Raw genomic sequence first — 20,067 nt, forward strand, 5'->3', positions numbered from 1 at the left:
TTTTATTGCAAAGCAATTTATCTTTTTTTTTTAAAGTTTGTTTTACGTGTGAGTTTACTTCTGACAAAATGAATTCTAGATTAACCTCTCTCCAAAAGTGATCTGTATGCCTCAGTGTGTGTTCTCAATGGACTTTGTTTATGAAGATTTTGGTGATGTTGATAATTATATTGATAGTTGTGGTGATTATACTGTATGACAACAATTGCAAGTGCCCTCACACTGGTTGTTATTTTTGGAACTATAGGCATAATTAATGTGTACTAGAGGTTTTATTTTCTGTGCTGGATCCATACATTTATACGAGGAGGCAGGGGTTTCTCTCTCTCTGTGGGCAGACTGAATGTGACTCACTCTTTTCAAACAGTAGGCTACCTGATTTTGTAATAACTAACAGGCAAACGAGAGCTTGTATTTGGATGAAGGTTAATTAGGGCCTGTTGGCATGTATTATTATCAGTGCAGGGCAGTATTACTGTAATGCTTTTGTGCATCATAACTGGAACTTACAGCCACCTAAAAGCATGTATTCATATTCATTATAGGTGTGATTATTATGCTGCTGAAAAGAGAAAAAAATAAACATCTGTACCCCCAAAACATAATTTCATCACATATCTAATTTCAGCCAGTAAATTAACTTTCAAGAGCATATTCATAGGAGCCACCTTTTGCACCGAATGGTACACTGTTACATAGTTTTGTCAAGCGTTTTAAAGTACTGTAGACCTACATTTCCTAACTCACCTCACCACCAAGTATGTTGGTCTAAAGTAAAGCTCAATTTGTTTACATTGTGTGTGTGTGGGGGGGGGGGGGATTTTAAATGAGAAAAAAATCTGAACAAGTGTCATGCATGCGCTTAGATAGTCTTTTGATAATCCACGTTTTGTGTCAATCACTGTCTTTTTAGGGATTGTAAGAGGGGTAAAATGTAAAGATGGACTCTAGAGAATGTGGATCACAATAAATGGTCCTTTGTGGGGGTTTTGAGCAATACGGTAGAGGAGTGGATGTTGCCTGTGGATGTACTGCCTCCTTCTGCTTTCACTACTAGTGTACAAATAAAATCTGCCGCTTGTCAAGCCCACCATGCCCACCCCCTCCCTCCTCTGCTTAGCATATCAAGTGGAACACAGTGTGTACTGTGAAGCCTACCTGCAATCCTTATCAGAATGTCAGAAATAAATATATATATTAAACTCTACATTTGTAATAATCTCACCTGGTCCATGTGGCTTTTATTTCATTGAAAAACATTATATATTGGACAGTCGATGCCTGATGACGGAACTATTACTTAAGACGTTTTTCCACACATGAATTGTCACAGTTTAAGGGAAAATACCACAGAGGCAGTGGAGGAAAGTGACTATGTGCACAAGTTAAGTGCAATTCTAAAGTACTTTACTTGAGTATTTCTGTTTTTTTCTACTTTACATATACTTCCACTCTACCACTTTTTGCATTTGTCTGACAGCTAATAGTTACTAGTTACTTTTCAAATTAAGATTTTACTTAAAAAAAACATATGATATATATATATATAGATATATATAACACAACATTTTGTGAAAAATTAAACCAGTGGTTTACCATCTTTACTTTCTCATGTTTCAGATGTCTATTAAAACAAAGATGAGAGAAGTCACACAGAGTGTGTTTCAGAATTTTGTTTCTTCTCCTATCATCTATCAACCCATCAGATATATCTTTATCTACAACAATAAAATGCATCACTAGGAACGTATTTTTACTCAAGTAAAGGATCTGAATATGTCTTCAACCACTGCTAAGGAATACAATAGCGTGAAACATACTGGTGGAGAAACAGCTGGTTCTTTGAGCTGGTTCATTTTCTCACTCTTGATACTGCCATCATTCTTCTGCTATTATCTCTTTGCCTTGAAATTGGTGACTTTTTTCCATTTACAACTTAATGGTTAATTTGGTTCCACCCAGTGACATGCAGGTCACCAACAGGAATATGATCTAAAAGGTCTGATTCGTCAAAGGAAAGAAATCATTATTCTCCTCCTCCCACACTCTGAGGAACCAGATGTGTCTGAAAAGCCGAAGCCTCCTCATGTGTGTAACCTGTAGGACTGGTCCAGCAGGGTGGTTGAAGGCTTGCCACAAGAGGAAACTAGGAGTGTTCACGTTTGTCAAGATGGTGGTGATACTGGCAAGGCTCATTCTGAAAACTAGTTCTTTAGTCATTTGTTGTGAATCTCCACCCAGGTTGCATAATGCAGGTCTCAGTCTGGATTCTTAAAGAGTCAGTGGTAATCTAATGCTGCAGTCCAGCAGTGTATCTCCTTACAGCGATCAGCTCATCCCTATACCTGCTGCTCCATCTCCTCCAAACTGCCACGGGTGCATCAATTATTTCTGACTAAAAGTTTTAAAGGTGGCTCTGTTTACACCGTCTTTATACACACTACAAAAGGAGCCAGTCACATTGTTGTTGTATAGGATGTTACTGAGGGGTCTAATACAACCACGAACTCCCTCCAACTATCTGCATATTAAACATTTTTTCAATTTGATCACCGTGTGTAAAATTAAGATTTAAAATGGAAATTGTGTGAGAATTTCTTTTTTAAATGTCTGACATCTTTCCTCGTGATGTGGAGGAGAGAAGGTCTGTCAACACGATACCCCATGACTGTTTAAAAGGGTCTTTATTACAACACACCCATATGAAACCAAGCTCATGTCTTGCTGCCAAACTGTAACCTCTTCTTCCTTTTGAGAACATAATGCTGACACACGAAATCATCCTGCAGTAGCTCTGCAGTTTATAGTTTTTGCCCTCAAAGTTGCTTGGAAACAGTGCAACCGACAACACAGCAATGACTTGAGCTGTTTTGACAGCAATGGGATTAAGTGTAAATGTTTTTTATTGCATTTTTTTCTGCCAAACCTTTGTCTAATTGTTGAAATTATAATTTCAAAATGCCCACTCTCATTGGATTGACAAACTTTTGGATGTGCTTTGAAATTGTTAAAAAAAGCAAATGTCCTGCATGTTTGCTTCTCATAGAACAGGTTCAACATGTCAGAGACAGGAATGCAAAACAAAAGACTTTAGCCATGACTTTGCTTTAGCCTGTTGCTTGGTAACGCTCATAAAGGACATGGGCATGCCTATAAACTTCCTGACTTTCCTTAAAATCAGGGGAGAAAATGACAATACCTGATCACATCCTAGAACCATGCTGCAAAGTATACTTTAATACTAAATTGTACATTTTCAGTGGATTGATTATTCAATTCAACGCAGATTGTTCGGATCAGTAAGACAAATAAACAGTTTCACACACTTCAGCTGGTAGATAAGCTACTTGATTCCGTGGATGACAAGATGTTTATGAATGTCAGTTCATTCCCTATTGGCACTTCACAATCCAGACATCTATATATAAAACTGGGCTATGCCAACAGAATCCAGGGTAAAGTTGCAGCCACCAGTGCCAGTACAGTAAATGCCGACAGCAAAACGAACAGACATCGTGCAGTTGTGCAAATCCTGCGCCTCCGCCTGCGCTGGGGTCGAACCACCGTCAGCACAACGCTCAGCGCATCGTCTTCAGCCATGGGTCGTCCTTGAGAGCTTATGATAAAGATCTGAGATGCATTATGGCTGGGGCGGATCAACCTCTGTCGACGGACTCGTTCAGACACCCACCTAAAGCAGTGAGCCATCCAATTAAGTCCCCTCGGTAAAGTGTCCCTGGGGGCGCGCCGTGCGCTCTGGAGCTCTCCCAGTGGCTGAGGAAGAGGCACCTCTAGAGTCTGCGCTTCATCTGGATCCTTGTCCGCCACGAGGGACACCAGCGCTTCCTTTTGTTTCTTGATGAATGTAAGATGTCGGCAGATGGGGCAAACAATAGTGTCTCTGATGTTTCCATCGCTGTTGATGCTGACCAGCGTTTTGACCAGACAGTCGTGGCAGAATACATGTCCGCAGCTCAGAGTCCTCTCTGTCCCCGACAGACACTCATAGCACACTGGACACTCTCGCGCGTCCTCCTGGCTATCTTCCTTGTACAATGCCATGGAAGGGAGAATATCCACTGCAGCAAAAGAGTTGGGAAATTATTGAGGTTAAAAGCAGATTCCTTGGTCAGTGTTGTGTGAATTCCTCGCCAAGTTCTTTTCCCCTCAACGCATGACTTTCTTTACTTTTGGCTGTGGGTGGAGGCGAGAGCTGCGCCTTGTAAAACAGGGCCAGCCACCTGCAGCAGCACTGACTTGACTGATTGGGTCCCCTGGAGGCATCATTGGCAGTTCAAGTGGCTATGCTGGTTCACATTTCATGTTCTTTATCTGGCGATATATGCTCACTGACATTCTTTAAATATTAGCACAACTGGCACATCTGAGTAATTGGTGGTATTGTTCAAGGTTGCAACTTAAATAAAGTAGTGATGACAAAGCACTTCACTGTTCATACTACCTACATTTAAAATGTACATTTGCCCAAATGAATTAATAATAATTTTATGGGTGAGAGTGGGAGTGTAGACTAATTAGGTGAGTAAGGCATATTTTCCAAACTGAATTTAAAGGGGCATTCTTTGACATTCTAGTGAAAATTGACATTAACAAAAAAAAAAAAGGTCCATAGAAACATAGAAATATGTACCATCTCTTCTTCTAATGTCTCAGAAATGGTTTGCTGCTGTTTCACAGGAAAGTAGTTATACTAACAAATAACGTAATGTATTTGGTTATGGACTGAATGTTAATTATGAAATTTGTTCATCATTTTGTTTGTTAAATGATGATGATAATGCAACCCAATTTTCACAGCATTTTTCCTCAATTTAATCATTTCTGATGTAATTCATATGCTAGCTTTGATGAAGTTGGTTGAACTTATTTTCTTTGCTTTTCCATGTAGGCCCTAGTCAAGTTTGTCTTTAATTTTACTAAACCTGATTGCAAAATGTTGCCTTAATTTTAATTAATAAAACAGGTAATATAATTACCTATATCTACAAGGATATTTATCATTTATCCTCTGTGAGCAAAAGCTCATGTTCTATTATTGTCAGTGTCTAAACTTAGATAGACTGTATATGAAATACGCTATCATAGATGGTTGAATTCCAGTAACATTAAAAAACAGAATTAATGCTAATAATAATTAGGCTGTGAGACAAAAAGGCAGTTGTGTAGAACAATAAAAACATTAATGCCACATTTCACAGCTGATATTGGCCAACAATGACTATAACAGAGAAACTTAGCATAAAGTCGTCTAATTAATTAACTCGGTACCATCAAAACTATTATACATCTATTCAGGAATATTATGGTACTGTGTCTTGATGGTCCCTGTCCCTGTGTGGTGGTTTCTTCTCTGGCAATCATATGCCACCTTGTGGTCACTGTAGTGAAAACTGTGTGGCTACAAATCTACAATCCAAAAAAGACGAAAAAAGAAAGAGGAGCGGCTGATTCTAGCACATCTATTTCTACAGCAGCCCTGCCCAGTTCTGACGTAAACGTCAATTACGTCAGCGCGTACGTCCATGTCAGGATTTACGTCGGTTCCGGGAGACGCGTTGGCAATTTCCTAAACACAGCTCAGTCACTTGAGTATCATCCGAGGCCAGGGCAGGGGAAAGGTGTGAGTGTTGGATGTTACACCGGCTGGAAGGTGACCTGCTGAAACAGAAAGACTGTTGGACACCGATTTGACATGAGCAGGTACCAAGTTTAACTGAAAATACTCCGTTTTGGTGTGTTTGCTGTTTGAGCTGTCGTGTTCAGCCGCGGCGTCTCTGTTTTTACCGAGATGACAGCTCGAGCTCGATTTAAATGTCGTGAGGTTTTAGCTTTGATTTTTGCTTCACATGCCGTTCATTTCCACTTTACGTAGGTCGTATTTTCTGTTTTCTTTGAACAACATACAGTTTGGCGTTAAGCTAAGCTTCTGTACTGTCTGTCAAACCATGCAGTATCAGATATCCACACATTGACAGCAGCGTTTGCTTGTTAGCTAGCTAGCTACCTAAATGACAACCTGCCGCTGGTCAGATAAATCTGGCCTGATAAATGTCACTCTCTTCATTTTTAGGACTGCTTTATGTAATGATTTTATCAAAAATGTACATATTGGCTGTAAATGATGCATGTCAATTGTCATTTTTATAGTTAAGCCTCCTTTTTGTTGTTTCTGATGATTACTTTGATCAGTATTATTATATTGAACCTCTAGCATTTTCCTGCAGCTAAACCAGAACACAAGGGGCCAAAATATGGTCCCAGGTCAGGGGAACACTGCCACCACACCCTGTAAATTATTATTCACATTAGAGCAAACCAGCAAGACTACAATGAGGTGTCCTCACCCCTCTCATAGGCCCCTGTATAAAAATGTGACTACATCAGTGTCAGCACTAGAGCTCTTAGTAAGCACCTAGTCATCTGCAACAAATGAGGATGTAGAGACATGAATGAGGGAAAGGAAACTCTCTTCACTACCTTCCCCTTTCTGTAATTTCCAGATAACTCCACAGTAAGTGGGGTGTCACCATCACTGTCTTTGCTGGCTATGGGCCCATCCTACCCGGGTATTATTACAATAGACAAATAGATCCAGTGGTCAAGCTAACACCGCTCCCAAAGGATGCTGAAATGAGAGGCAGGAACAGGAACAGTCATTTGTCTCAGCACTTGACCTGTTACAGGATATACCTTAACCTTTTCATCACATTTTAAGTGATGTATTACATTACCAGTATAGCGCCAGTCATGTGTCTTAAATAGATGAAATAGCTTTGGGAGGGGTATATCTTAAGCATCATGACATTGGTCAGTGGGTTGATAAATAGCCATGCCTTTTTGTTCGAGGGGGTGATTATCCTGATAAGACCTTTGATGTGAATCACCATGGAAACTGCTTCCTGTGGATCATGCCTTGTGGAGACCCACAGGTATCAATAGAAAGCACCGGATCCCATTCAGGCCACGTAACAAATACAGATCTGCCATGTTTGCTGGATTACCTGGTAGGTCTGGTCTCTGTGTATAATAAGGGAAATATTTTTGGTTGTTCCCTTGGTCATATGATACAGCGAACATGTTATGTCAGTAGCAGCCTGAGAACACATCCCTCTCTCCACCCTTACAGTATTTTGGTCTCCAGTTTCCTTCGTGGTTTCCAGCGTAGTGTAGTGACACGTGAGGGGCCAGCAGCGAGTAAATTGTTGATGACGCCATCTGAGAGGAATGTTTAAAAGGGAAGAGCTGGCGGTCTGGCCTCTGAGTCTAGACCACCTTCTTCTCGGCAAGGAAATTAACACACCCTCCTCCTTGCCCAAGCCAGGTTAGTCTGGTCAAAATATAGTAACATATACCACTAGACTCTCTCATTTATATAACCACTTTTTGCACAAGTTTCAACAATAATCAAATCAAATTCCTCAAGCCTTATAAATAACTGTCTGAAAGCGTCATTTGCTCGACCTTCAGTACAGCTGAGGGGTTTCCTGTGCTTCATCCACTGGCTGTCTGACCTATCTGCAGGAAATCCTTATAATCTCTGTTCGGATTATGAATATTCCTGGAGCTACAGTAATGGGAGTGTCGGGGGCAGCAGCTGTATTTTCACCCCCACACAGCAGCTCTCTCCAGATGTGTTTTTAATAATTTCCTGAAACCTGCCTTGTTGCTCCACATAGATCACAGAGCGAGGCAGAGTTTATTTGCTCACCAGAAAAGAGGAACAACCGTCTAGTAAAGTGTTATTTCTGCAAACAGGACGGAAGATAAAAACTTCAGAACTAGGCTACAACAGCTACAGACAGCTTTGATGTATTTGGCGTTAATGCGGCTTGGTGTTAATGAATTACTTATGTTGACATCACATGAGTGAAATTTAATGAGGAGGAGGCATACTTTTACTTGGCACTGGACACATGTCATTGAAGCTATTCAGAGTCATAGAAAGGCTTGCCATGTCAATTTATAGTAGCCAGTGATTCAAGAGTATCTACAGATGACGTGACCTCAGAACGGCAGGGTGACATGGCCAGGCCGACCTGGCTTTGTTTGTCACTTTCAAGTAAAGACAGGCCTGTTATCTTCTCCTGTGAGGAATGAGGGAAATGTTTAATCTTGATTTGCCTGGTTGTTCAGCCTTGAGATAAGAAGGGAATGCACTGTGCCAGCTTCTACATGCCAAAAGATGCAGGTAGTGAAAGTGTTGCACCATGTTTGAGTATGTTGCATGTATTTTTACTATCTTTGCATTCATTTCATATGTACTTTAAGCGAATGGAAACAGCTGTGAGGCTAATAAACATGTCTCTTTGATCCTCAGGGTTCCCTGACATGGACAAAGAGATGATTCCGAAATTTTCGTCAAAGGATGAGGAAGTTGACTACTGGAAGTCCCAAGCCCTCAAATATAAGAAAAAGTAGGCAATGTGATTTACTTCTCATATGACAAGTTAACATGTCTGTATTTCTTTGCTGTGTGAACTACTGTGTACATATGACAAAAGGACAGATGTGTCCTCAGCTGCCTTTGCCTACTAAGCTCATTCTTCCAAATTGGGTTATGTAACAATGTGTCATGTATTATTTTGTGATCTGCGTTGCAAAAAACATTGAACCAAATATCAGATGGCAGCAATCCCCCGTATGAAAACATTCAAAACTCCAAACAGCAGAAAGCCAACTTTGTTTAAAAAGTTGTAGTCGCTCACTCTTATATAACAGGCAGATGCCAATTTGCTGAACCAAAAGTTTTGTTGGCGCGTTGTCTCTGTTTAAACCCTGTGTTTAGCCATATAAGGCAAATGACCAGACAAGCATTTTGAAATCAGTGCCCACAAACAGCTGCGGCTTGCTCAGGAGGAAATGACTACATCTTTTGACTTCTTAAAGCGAGACCACAGCCGACATTGGGATAGGCTGCAGTGGTGCTCGAGAGCGTCGTGTAAATCTTTGGTGAACTCAGTGTGTCTGTCTTTTCTATTTGTGGAGTAGTGCCCCATCGTAGTCTCAAAGGAAGTGTGAAAGTGCACACAGAGGGTTAAAGAAATTCCTACTGTGGGTACACGGGGAAAAACTTGGAACCCATGGAAAGAATAACACCAAGTATATAGTTCACCATGGCTTGTCTCACACGTTTTTCTGCACATGTTTTCTCAGGATCACTTTTACAGTAAAGCCCTCACAGTGGCAGCATGCAGTGTTTATTAGTTACCTATTGAAAAGTTATCTCCCTGAAGTGATATTTTTAAACTTGACTTTTTCCATTTTGTTGTGACCAGGCTACTTGGACATCATACAGTTATTGTTCTGTGTTATTTATTGCTGTTCTACGTCACACATACAAACTGTTGGTAAAGAGTGAGAGAGGACAAGCCTGACTGTTAAATGGGGAAGTTATAGGACACAGCGTGCTGATGAAGCATCCACTGTGACGCTGGTATGTGTGGAACGACCCCGGCACAACTGATTCATGGATTCCAGTGCTCCGTAGAGAGTGTGTGTGTGTGTGTGTGTGTGTGTGTGTGTGTGTGTGTGTGTGTGTGGTGTGTGTGTGTGTGTGTGTGTGTGTGTGTGTGTGTGTGTGTGTGTGTGTGAGATTACCACCAAATTTATCTTTCCTTCCTATTCCACATTGAAATACACATAAATCACATTTACTCAAATGAATCTACACACGTCAGAACTACATTCTGAGTTATTGTGTTTTTAGATTCTCTGCATGGGTTCAGCCCTGACCAGCGTGCACACACATCCTGTTTCTTAGCCCATGTCCTGTTTCTGAGCCCTCTCATTTTCTCTTCACCTCTGGCCTTTTAACCTTTTTTCTCACAGCTGAGGACGCACAGCAGCAGGCCTGTTTTTGTGAGCTACTTCTGAACCACCTACTGTCACAGTTCAGCTGTCTCTTCAGTGTTGTATATATAGAGTGCTTAACTCGACATTGCTGAGCTGCACACTGTTTCCTGTTTGGCACAGGCAGGATTGAAGGTTAAAAATCTGCAAATGTCTGACTGGCTTTTCATGCAGGTTTATTTCTGGCCGTTGGAGATAAAGCTACTAGAACATGCCTGAGCCTGGCTCATCTTACAGGACAAAAGCCAGGCAGTTTTCTAGAGCTCATGCCCGTGGTCATTCAGCCAGTCAGCTATACACAATTGAATAGTGGATGGTGAACAGAGGAGCTGGTAAATTGACAATGACCGTTTATGTCTCTCCCCACTGTGTTTGTGTGTGTGTGTGTGTGTGTACCATCCAGTTGCCATGATGCCCAGGAGGAGCTGCAGGAGTTCCAGGAAGGGAGCCGGGAGCTGGAAGCAGAGTTGGAGGCCCAGCTTGGCCAGGCCGAGCACCGCCTTCGAGACCTCCAAAGTGAAAACGAGAGACTGAAGAACGAGATGGCCAACATCAAGGTAACTGGCAACTTGCCGTGCGGCTTATTTTGGGATTTGGCTTGCTTTTATGGTCTTTTATGGACACCAATAAACACAGCTGTGGTTACTTAAGAGGATGTCTGCTGGATCCTGAGGACAAGGTCCAGTGTCTTATTTGCATGTCAGGTCTTAATAAGGCACCCTCTTAGGTAATCCTCCAGCACTCCTTAATTGGATGTCAGGATAAAGACGAAGAAAATAACTGTAAGGACAAGTCTGGTTCGTAATCACTGCAGGCATGAATGGTAGTAGAGTTTTTCTGTGAGCTGGTCTGGTCATCATGTCCGAACAAATCAGTGTATACCTTCAGGAAATGACCGAAGCCACTGGTCCAACATGTGAGCATGCTGGCAGCAGCTAATGCTACAAACCAACTGTGTGAATGAAATGGAGAGATCATGAATCATGCTTTCCTGTCTTTGTACCTCAGGGGCCACAATACAGGCACGCAGCCCTGCCACTAACTGTACTGTGAAGTACCACAGGGCAAATGAGCCACAGGGCCTCCCCAGAGAACAAAGAGGCTCTTTGAACGTGAAATAATGTGGAAAAACTACTAACAGTCTTATGATTCACCAGTATTAACAAAAGTAGGGGTATATAAAATTATGCTGTCACACTGCATGCCTGAGTAAAAGAATGTTAAAGTGGATGTTTTCCTAGAACAATAAGTCTGCTTGATGTCCTTGCTTCTCTACACACACTCACTCTTAATCTCTTCTTCACTGTATCTCTATCAGGAGAAGCTGGAGCAGCAGTACGCCCAGAGTTATAAACAGATTTCTATGCTAGAGGATGACCTGGGCCAGACACGCAGCATCAAGGAGCAGCTCCACAAATACGTCCGAGAGCTTGAGCAGGCCAACGATGACCTGGAGAGAGCCAAAAGGTCAGACTGACGCTTTACATTATGGTCAATATATGTCTCATAAAACACACAAAACACAGTGTTTTCATGTTAATATAAAACTAAAGCTTACAGTTAATGCTTAGATTTGTTTGGTTTATGAAGCACTTAATTGATTTTGTGCAGCTGCCCTTATTTACTTGTTGGTAGGTTGGTAGGTTTGGAGAGGATAAGTAAATAAGATACCATGTCAAGATTATTTTAAAGCCTGATGCATCAAAACATGGGCAATATCCCGTGTACTTCTGTGAGACTAATACAATCAGGAATAGAAATACTGGATCTAGGCGAAAGCAGGCTTCTCATTCCTAGCCAGTGATCGTTGATTTTGCTGGCTTAGATTTTTAACTAGCTAAAAGCTAACATTAGCTCCATGAGTTTGATTGAAAAGCAATAGATTTCGACCAGCTTCCAGGGAGAAAACACAGTGGATGTGCTATTTGTGAATGGGCCTTTCTTTTACGTAACCTGCAACCTCATAAACAAATGTTACTTAATGACGTGCTTCTTTTCCTTGAAAGTAGCTAACACTCAGTTACTACTGTAGGTAACTTAGTAAGCTGATGTAAGTAAGAATTATGCGATGACTCAGGCACGTTAGAGCAGACAAACGCATAGTTTAATGCTTTTGCTCCTGTGTTTTGATTGATTTTCTAGAGAATGGACCTACTGTAATGTTCAGAAAATGTTTTAACAATTGTGCCCCTGAACCTCTATGTGCAGGGCAACAATAGTGTCTCTTGAGGACTTTGAGGGCCGTTTAAACCAGGCCATTGAGAGAAACGCCTTCCTGGAAAGTGAGCTGGATGAAAAGGAGTCTCTTCTGGTATCTGTGCAGCGGCTGAAAGATGAAGCGCGAGGTAAAGACAAAGCACAGAAGAATCTGTCACCCGTGTAAGAGTTAGTGGAGGATTATTTCATGAGTTTGACTCTTTATCCTCTGCAGACCTGAGACAGGAGCTGGCAGTACGGGAGCGGACTACAGACAGGATGTCGGCACCTAGCTCGCCCACCTTAGACATCGACAAGATGGATTCTGCAGTACAGGCCTCTTTATCCCTCCCTGCCACACCTGTAGGAAAGAGCATAGAGCACCCCTTCATCAGCTCAAAAGGTCAGGATTAATTACACTCACTCTTTATTGCACACCTGAAATGGGAAATTCCCTGACATGTATACTAATATTGGCGTGTGTGCTTGTGCAGCGTTGACCAATGGCTGTGGCAACTCGTCCCTCACTCCTTCCGCTAGAATCTCAGCTCTTAATATTGTTGGTGATCTTCTGAGGAAAGTAGGGGTAGGTATTCTTCCCTTTAATTCAACTCGTAATTATATGGAAGGTTTGTTCTCTGTATGCAAACTCAAACAGTGCTTTAAAATTCTTAATAGTTTGCAGAACACTGAGGAACAGAGAGATGTTTGTGTATAATACAGATTGTATTTGCTGTTTTGTGACTAGGCCCTTGAGTCCAAACTCGCAGCCTGTAGGAACTTTGCCAAAGACCAGGCAGCAAGAAAAAATTTCTCCAAAGACAACGGCACACTCATCAACAGCAATGCCACCAAGTTCTCTCACTCTCTACACACCACTTACTTTGACAAAACGTGAGTTTCAGCAGCGGCTTTGTTCTTCTTACGGTGCAGAGAATAATTAGTGCATTATACCAGGTTTTATGCATATTTGTTTTTGCCCTGTATGTGTGTGCGTGTTTACTAATATTGTACATGTCCATGTGGCGACTGCAGGACTGTTAATGGATTGGACCCCAGCTCCTTGACCTCCATGGCAGCATCCAGAGCCGTGTCTCCACCAGGCATGCTGCCTCTGAGTGTGTGAGGCGTCCCCCACACCCCATAAACCTCTACTGAAGCTCCTATCCACCTAACACAATGTGGGAACAGAGAGAGGACACTTGAAAGACCATTGCATTGTGTGTTAAGTGTGTGTATGTGTGTGCGTGTGTGAGAGAAACAGTTTGAAAGGGAGTGTGTGTTTGCCTATTTGGGATTGTGCATTTCTGAACGTGACGCGTGGAAGAGAGGCTTGACTATACAATGAACTTGCCTCCAGTTTGCAGCTCTAAATGCGTCTGTGAGTAGGTGCACAGCGATGTGTGCGTATGTTCCTGCCACATACTTGCATGTGCCTAAAGCTGTACTGTACCATGCTCGTATGAATGTCACTGCAAATGCGTTGCTCTCTAGATGTCAACTCTGAAGTGGTGCCGTTATACTCTTTAGTTCCACTGTTCATCTGAAAACTACTATCCCTGACAAAAGGTCCTCAACAGACCAAAGCTTCCTCTTAACCTTCTTTTCCTCCTGTATTTTCACTGAAATTGCACAGTTAAACTAATTTCAATTTAGAATGTATTATATTTAAAAAAGGGATATGTTCATATTAACTAATTTATCTCACAGTATGCTTTAAAATGCAATGTTTCTTATTTGCTATTTTCTTGCATGTGTGCACGTGATGTGGGGTTGGAGAGGTAAAGTTGGACCCCATGTTCATGACTGAAGTGAATGTTGATCGTTCAAAGCCATGTAGCCATAGTGCAGTCGTTCCTCTTTGTTGCTGGCTACTTGCTGTAATTCAGTTGGAAGTAGTCTCCATGTTAAAGCTTGGAAATATCAGCTGGTTCTGTCCTCTGGGCTAAACCTGCACTTAAACAAACTGCTCCTCACAGGTTCTCCACGACATTTTGAGAGAACAGTTTTGCCTTTTTTTTTTTTTTCTTTTTTTTGTTAAATGTTTAATGTATAGATTTTTTTTTTTTAATCTTGCAACAGGCTCATTTACCCCATTCTGATGTAATGGCAAATATCCAGGGTGGATTCGTGATATGAGCAGGTGAATTTGGCTTTATAAAACTCACACAAAAGGACACTCAAAGCAGAACAAAGGATCCTTTTTGAGACTGTTAACTTTGACTGGTGTACGTGAATTCACGGTCCATTGTGGCCTTTGTGTCATGCAGCATATTTGCTAATGATCTGTTGTGTGAACTTGATGTTAATTTGACTTGACTCTTGGAGTTTTAGCAGGTTGGATATTGGCATTCATTCATTTTACATCCCAGAATTTTGTCCTAAATCCATTTCGCCCACATATTTCTCCCATTCATAGACCTTTGTGTCACCATCTTGAAGCATTATTTGAAGCCCTTAGTGTTCATTTTTATTTCATGATATGAGATGTCATTTTGGGCACTCTGCGAGGTTACTACAGTGTGTTCTACAGTCAGTGTATATAGCTTGTAAGGATGGTAATTTTGCCTACCACATTTGTACATACTGACATTAAGGTCCTATTTATTTCAGATTCTGTATGGCATGTCCAGATAATGAATGGTTGAAGCCATTGTATTATGATATCAAATTGTCAAAATTGTTTAATAAAGATTGAGATGACAAATATATTGTGCACTGTACTGTATACTGCAATTAAAAGGTGATACAGCACAAGGGCCATTTACAGGACATTTTCCAAAGCTTTCAGTCACATCTTGATCAGTTATAATAGTCCCAGTTCTGACTTTCTCAAGTCCATCAGGGTCCACAAAATTAAAAGCCTAATTTCTTCTCCATTGCCTCCTTCAATGTGTTCTTCTTGATCTAGAAAGAGAAACATTTCAGTCTCATTATTTTAATCAACCATGAATCATCGCAGCCAACTTGATAGTTCAGGTGTGTCTGTGTTAGAGCAGAAGTATCGTACCTTTCCCGAGGCAGTCAGAGGGTAGCTGTCTACAAAGACCACATAGTGTGGGATCTTGAAGTGAGAAATCTAGAGGGGGGAAAAAAACTGTACAGCTGTGCTCTGATTCTGAGTATGTTGTGCTTTCTGCCACGTTATCCGTCACCCTCTCTCACCTGGCCTTTGCAGAATGCTCTTATCTCGTCTGCACTGGAGGTCTGGCCCTTCCTCAGCCGGACGCAGGCGCACACCTGCTCGCCCAGCCTCTCATCTCTCACTCCCACCACCTGGGAAACAGACAGAAACAGAAATGGAGCAAAATATAACATGAAATATATTCTCATGAAATCTGCAAATGTCCCGGCATTTAGAGAGATCATTTGATTTCTGCTGCCCTCCAGTGGTGGAGTCTCACCTGCACCTCCTGCACTTTGGGATGTGTGTAGAGGAATTGCTCTATCTCAGCGGGGTAGATGTTCTCCCCTCCCCGGATGATCATGTCCTTTATGCGTCCTTCGATGCGGCAGTATCCCAGACTGTTCAGGCTGGCCGTGTCACTGTGTAGAAGAAAACACGTTGTGAGCGTCGATCCTTGTAATGTGCCTCTGTATTTTCTCTTTTAAACAAGCCTTCAGTATCTTACCCAGTGCTGTACCAGCGGGCTTGGCAGATTGCCTGTCTGGTTTTCTCAGGGTCGTCCCAGTACCCATGCATCACACAGCTGCCTCTGATCAGCAGCTCTCCTGAGGCCCCCAGAGGGACAATCTCCCCAGTGGTAAGATCCACCACTTTAGCCTACGGTAAAGACACACAGACATCAGTCGCAGTGTTGTTACGGTGATGTGTAGATAAAGGTTTGTGTAAAAATAAATAAATAAATAAGGCTTACCTCAGTGTGGCTCATGATGCACCCAACAGTGTTCATCTTCAGTTCCTCGCTGTCTTGTGGGAATCCCAGAAATGTAACAGGGCTATTCTCAGTGGTTCCGTAACATATCTAATAAAACACGACATGTTCTTACAGGCTGGAGAAGCTATGCTAAGTTTTTATACAGCGTTCTTTGAAAAGGTAAAGGACCTGGAACCGCTCACCGTTATCTCTTTCATGTTCATGTCTGTTTTCAGCTTTCTCACAATCTCAGGGGGGCACGGAGAGCCTCCCATGAGCCCTAAAACACGGCAGCACGCAGACAAGGAGGCCTCAAATGCTTGCGAAGTTGAATACAACATATTCATCATGTCTGAGTCTTCACGTCTCTTACCAGCTTCAACTGAGGACAAATCATACTTGTGTAAATCTTGGCTAAGCATGTCGGTGAACATTGTAGGAGTGCCGTAGACGAAATTGCACCTTGAGAGACAAAAACATGAATGGCTTTCAGTTAAAGAGCATAATGTTGAGTGTGCGAGAGCTCGTTTGGGTGGCGAGTCAGCGAGCCATACTTTTCCCTCTGAACGGCCTCCAGGTTGGCTCGGCTGTTGTAGCCGGTGGAAGGGAAAACCAGCGTGACACCGTGCGCCGCCATGCTCATCCCTCCCATCACGGAGCCAAAGCAGTGGTACATGGGTACGGGCACACACACTCGCACCTGAGGCTGATGGGTATGTGGACAATAAGTTGGCTTGCATTTCACTGTTTGGTGTTTCCTTCACATCAAGAGACAAATATGGACTTACTCTCCACCCATAACCCAACCGGAGACCCAGAAAGTAGGCGTTATTTACAATATTGTGGTGGGAGAGAGTGGCCCCCTTTGGACTCCCTGTCGTCCCCTGGAACAATAAACAAGCAGCATGACTTCATCTTAATCACTGTTAGATGTGTGTGTCATTAGCCTGAGCGATACAACACATGTGTGCCAGTGTGAAAGGCGCAATCCTGAAGGTTACTGATGTGAACTGGATGTTGATGGCTTCATCGCAGGACAGCTTGCTCTGCAGATCCGTCAGCTGTGCGTGGTGCCGGCTCTCCCCTGCCTGCATCACATCCTCGACGTGGAGCATCCCCGGCTGCCTGCTGTCCGTCACAATCACCATCCGCAGGTCTGGCACCCTGGCAGGCCGGGGACAGGACCATTATATTACATCGTTATTGTGTCCTTAGTGAAGTATTTACGATCTCTAACTCCCATAATGACCATAGAGGGAGACCGTGTATTAAATCTGTCAAACCTGGAGCTCTTGATCAGGCCTACTGGCGTCGCGTCGATCTCTGGGCAGATCTCCCTCAGCATCTCACAGAAATGTTGTGTTTTAAAGCGGGAGGGGCAGACCACAGCTTTACACTGGACCTGCATGCGACAGATCACTTCTGTTGAATTTGTATTCTTACACAGTAGTGTGTAAAGATGATCACTATTATTATTACAGATGTCAGTCGTCATGCTTTTGTATTTCTCTTTGGTTCAGTAGTGCAGTAAGTGTGTGCATAATGTAAGTTGGCTAATGTCGTCGTACCTTCTTCAGAGTAAACTCCACTTCCTTCACCTGATAGGCCGGGTTCAATGACACCTGCAAGGATAACAGCAATTTAAAGTGTATTCATAAAGCACCTCTCCACACAAAGGGCTTTACAGTGCATACCAAATCATACATGTTATATTCTGTACTACGTGGCTGTGTATCATATTACATCATGCTGTAAATGGAACTTAATACCTATTAACAGATTATAATGACCTGGTGAACTTACAGTGTAATGGTAGGACTACAGAGTAACTCCCCTGGGCCCCTGAAAGGGTTCAATGTCCTGCTCATTGACACTTGACAGTAGGTTATAGTTCAGGACAGGGGCTTTATACACCCAGCTGAAGTTACACTGTGTATCTAACCACAAGGCTACACTGTAAATGTCATTTTAAATGTATAAACAGCTCCCAGACTGACCAGTATAATTCCAGCTTTGGCTGAAGCAAACTGGAAAAGGATCCATTCATATGTGTTGGGCCCCCAAACTCCCAGCCGGTCGCCTCGCTTTAGGCCCAAGGCGAGCAGACCCGCAGCCGCCTTGTCAACCTGCACCAATACATGTCACAAAAATATTAGATCATTCATATACTATAAATCCTGCCATTTTACAATGTAGCTTTCTAACTTTTATGCCTGCGTCAGCATTTGATAGATTAAACTAGTCCTGTGATTTAGAGAAGGTTGGTGATGATTTCTCCCAAAGAAGAGAACCCATTCATGTCGTCAAACTAAATGTGATGGGTGCTGCTTCATTTAGAGTCATTCACTAAACTAAAAATAGTTGTAGGGAGGCACATTTTGTGTCTCAGGAGTACCACATGTGATTTCATCACGTGTCAAAAGGTCAAATTATTCTATTAACCTAAAAAGTAAAGACTGAAAGAAAAGGTAAAAACAAGACCAGTTTATCTCACTAATTATCTCCCACAAATTGCCTCTGAGTCTTTGTTATTGAAATAGGAGACTCGTTGTTATAACATGAACAGTGTTTAGTGGTTGATACATGCATGATGGCTCCTGAAAGCAGAAGCTGAGGGCACACAAATCTGAGACGCACATCTTGCTGAAACTGTGCAAAGGTTTTCCGGATGCCGTCCTGCATGAAGACCACAGCTTCGCGGTCAGGCCAGCGCTGGACTGTGGAGTCCAGGATCTGGCCTACAGTGAGGGGGAGCAGAGAGACGGAGGAGGTGCCATGGACATAGCTGCTGGTCAGAGAGGGTTTGTGAGGAGGACTGTCCACGTGGAGTGACCTGGCAAAAAGAACAATATTCAGGAAAAACATGGGGGTCAAATATAATGGTTTGAGCCTTATAATTTACTGCAGATTTCGAAGAGAATGCCCAATTCATTTTTCCTCTATATTACAGAAATGGTGAATCTTGGTTAAGCCAAATGAATAACTGATAATAACATACAACATGCCAAGAAAATCAGGCTCAGCCTGAATCATAATGGCCAAGAAAAATCAAAGCATGAGTTGACTCACGCAAGCAAAAACAATTTGGAGGATCTATTGTTTCGTGGCACTGATATGACCCTTAAACCAAACAATCATGTGGAAAAACACTGAGCTCATATTATTGAGAGACAGAATAGTCCTTGTGTGCATGTGGGCCAAAAATGACCAGGCAAATGTTTTTATATTTAATATGAGCTCATTGTTTTCTCTTTTATTGAATTATAAAAGGTTTTACTCCCCAAACTTTCCCGTATTTTGAGTCATGAATTCATAGTAAGTCTTGATCCCATTACATTGTTGAAGCAAAAGCCTTTAATGAACATTGTTGTTTTCCTTTTTTAAAAGGCAACTCCACGTCTTAGGGAGTAGCTACTACTGCATACTGTAGGCCAGGGATTCCCCATTGTATATACACTGACGACCCCCACCCACATAAAAAGGGGAAAAAGTAGCCTACTTCTTTTGAAATATCTTTATGTATATTTCATTATATTCATTCATTATAAACAATAACAGCACAGAACAATTAACTGTACAATTAACCTAAATAGTGAACTTAATACCTGCAGGAAGTTTGTAAAACTAGCAATTTGTTTTTCCTGTGGATATTGTGAAGTACCAGACACTTTTTCCTCAGGCTGTCTTTTTAGGAACACAATTCTATGTCCATATTATGATTTTCTTTTAATTTCACTATCATATTTTTGCAGTTAACCATTACAGACTTTAATGGAATACAAACATCTTGTTGCCTTTTGACCAATGAACATGAGAGCATAAACTTACCGAAGCCAGTGGAGCAAACTTGTGCTGCATAATTTCCAAGTCCTGCTGTGTTTGAGTCCATCCACAGACCTGAGACTGTGAGCACAGGACTTCAGCAGTGAGGAAAATATCAGCGCTGACATTATCACACAGCCAGTCTGTTTCAACTGGATCTAAATGCTGTCTGAATATGCTGGTTCTTTCCTGCCTATCTTTACCTCAGCTGGATCTTAACACTGCATGTGTAATCTTTAACTTCCACTCATCCTCATTGGCTGAGAGATAAGAGTGTCTTTACAATTTCAAACACACACAT

At 42.0% G+C, this 20,067-nt stretch overlaps 3 protein-coding genes across 3 annotated transcripts; 1 reads left to right on the forward strand and 2 right to left on the reverse strand.

The window, feature by feature from the left end:
• Positions 1-2,885: 2,885 nt before the first annotated feature.
• On the reverse strand, positions 2,886-4,238 carry LOC139300483 (RING finger protein 222). Its single transcript, XM_070923598.1, has one exon. It carries the CDS (start codon positions 4,060-4,062, stop codon positions 3,436-3,438), a length of 627 nt encoding a protein of 208 aa, XP_070779699.1. The 5' UTR covers positions 4,063-4,238; the 3' UTR covers positions 2,886-3,435.
• A 1,347-nt stretch (positions 4,239-5,585) lies between these two features.
• On the forward strand, positions 5,586-14,775 carry ndel1b (nudE neurodevelopment protein 1-like 1b). The gene is made up of 9 exons (XM_070922990.1): positions 5,586-5,721; positions 8,339-8,435; positions 10,274-10,427; positions 11,189-11,337; positions 12,079-12,215; positions 12,302-12,469; positions 12,561-12,652; positions 12,815-12,960; positions 13,102-14,775. Exons 2-9 carry the CDS (start codon positions 8,350-8,352, stop codon positions 13,190-13,192), a joined length of 1,023 nt encoding a protein of 340 aa, XP_070779091.1. The 5' UTR covers positions 5,586-5,721; positions 8,339-8,349; the 3' UTR covers positions 13,193-14,775.
• Positions 14,776-14,922: 147 nt separating this feature from the next.
• LOC139299993 (medium-chain acyl-CoA ligase ACSF2, mitochondrial-like) lies at positions 14,923-19,894 on the reverse strand. Its single transcript, XM_070922957.1, has 16 exons — positions 19,773-19,894; positions 18,582-18,777; positions 17,942-18,070; positions 17,513-17,566; positions 17,228-17,346; positions 16,946-17,108; positions 16,733-16,828; positions 16,499-16,650; positions 16,318-16,406; positions 16,148-16,224; positions 15,945-16,052; positions 15,699-15,850; positions 15,471-15,612; positions 15,232-15,342; positions 15,077-15,145; positions 14,923-14,973 (listed from the first exon to the last, which is right to left on the reverse strand). Exons 1-16 carry the CDS (start codon positions 19,892-19,894, stop codon positions 14,923-14,925), a joined length of 1,830 nt encoding a protein of 609 aa, XP_070779058.1.
• Between the last annotated feature and the right edge of the window lie 173 nt (positions 19,895-20,067).

The sequence above is a fragment of the Enoplosus armatus genome, chromosome 17, assembly GCF_043641665.1.
Source record: "Enoplosus armatus isolate fEnoArm2 chromosome 17, fEnoArm2.hap1, whole genome shotgun sequence".
NCBI classification, from domain to species: Eukaryota; Metazoa; Chordata; class Actinopteri; order Centrarchiformes; family Enoplosidae; genus Enoplosus; species Enoplosus armatus.

Coding starts and splice junctions, on each gene's coding strand:
- LOC139300483 (XM_070923598.1), bottom strand. CDS start 4,062: ATGGCATTGTACAAGGAAGATAGCCAGGAGGACGCGCGAGAGTGTCCA.
- ndel1b (XM_070922990.1), top strand. CDS start 8,350: ATGGACAAAGAGATGATTCCGAAATTTTCGTCAAAGGATGAGGAAGTT. Junction 10,428..11,188: donor ACGAGATGGCCAACATCAAG/GTAACTGGCAAC, acceptor TATCTCTATCAG/GAGAAGCTGGAGCAGCAGTA. Junction 12,653..12,814: donor ATCTTCTGAGGAAAGTAGGG/GTAGGTATTCTT, acceptor TTTTGTGACTAG/GCCCTTGAGTCCAAACTCGC.
- LOC139299993 (XM_070922957.1), bottom strand. CDS start 19,894: ATGTCAGCGCTGATATTTTCCTCACTGCTGAAGTCCTGTGCTCACAGT. Junction 17,567..17,941: donor CCAAAGCTGGAATTATACTG/GTCAGTCTGGGA, acceptor TTATCCTTGCAG/GTGTCATTGAACCCGGCCTA. Junction 17,347..17,512: donor TGGAGTTTACTCTGAAGAAG/GTACGACGACAT, acceptor TGTCGCATGCAG/GTCCAGTGTAAAGCTGTGGT.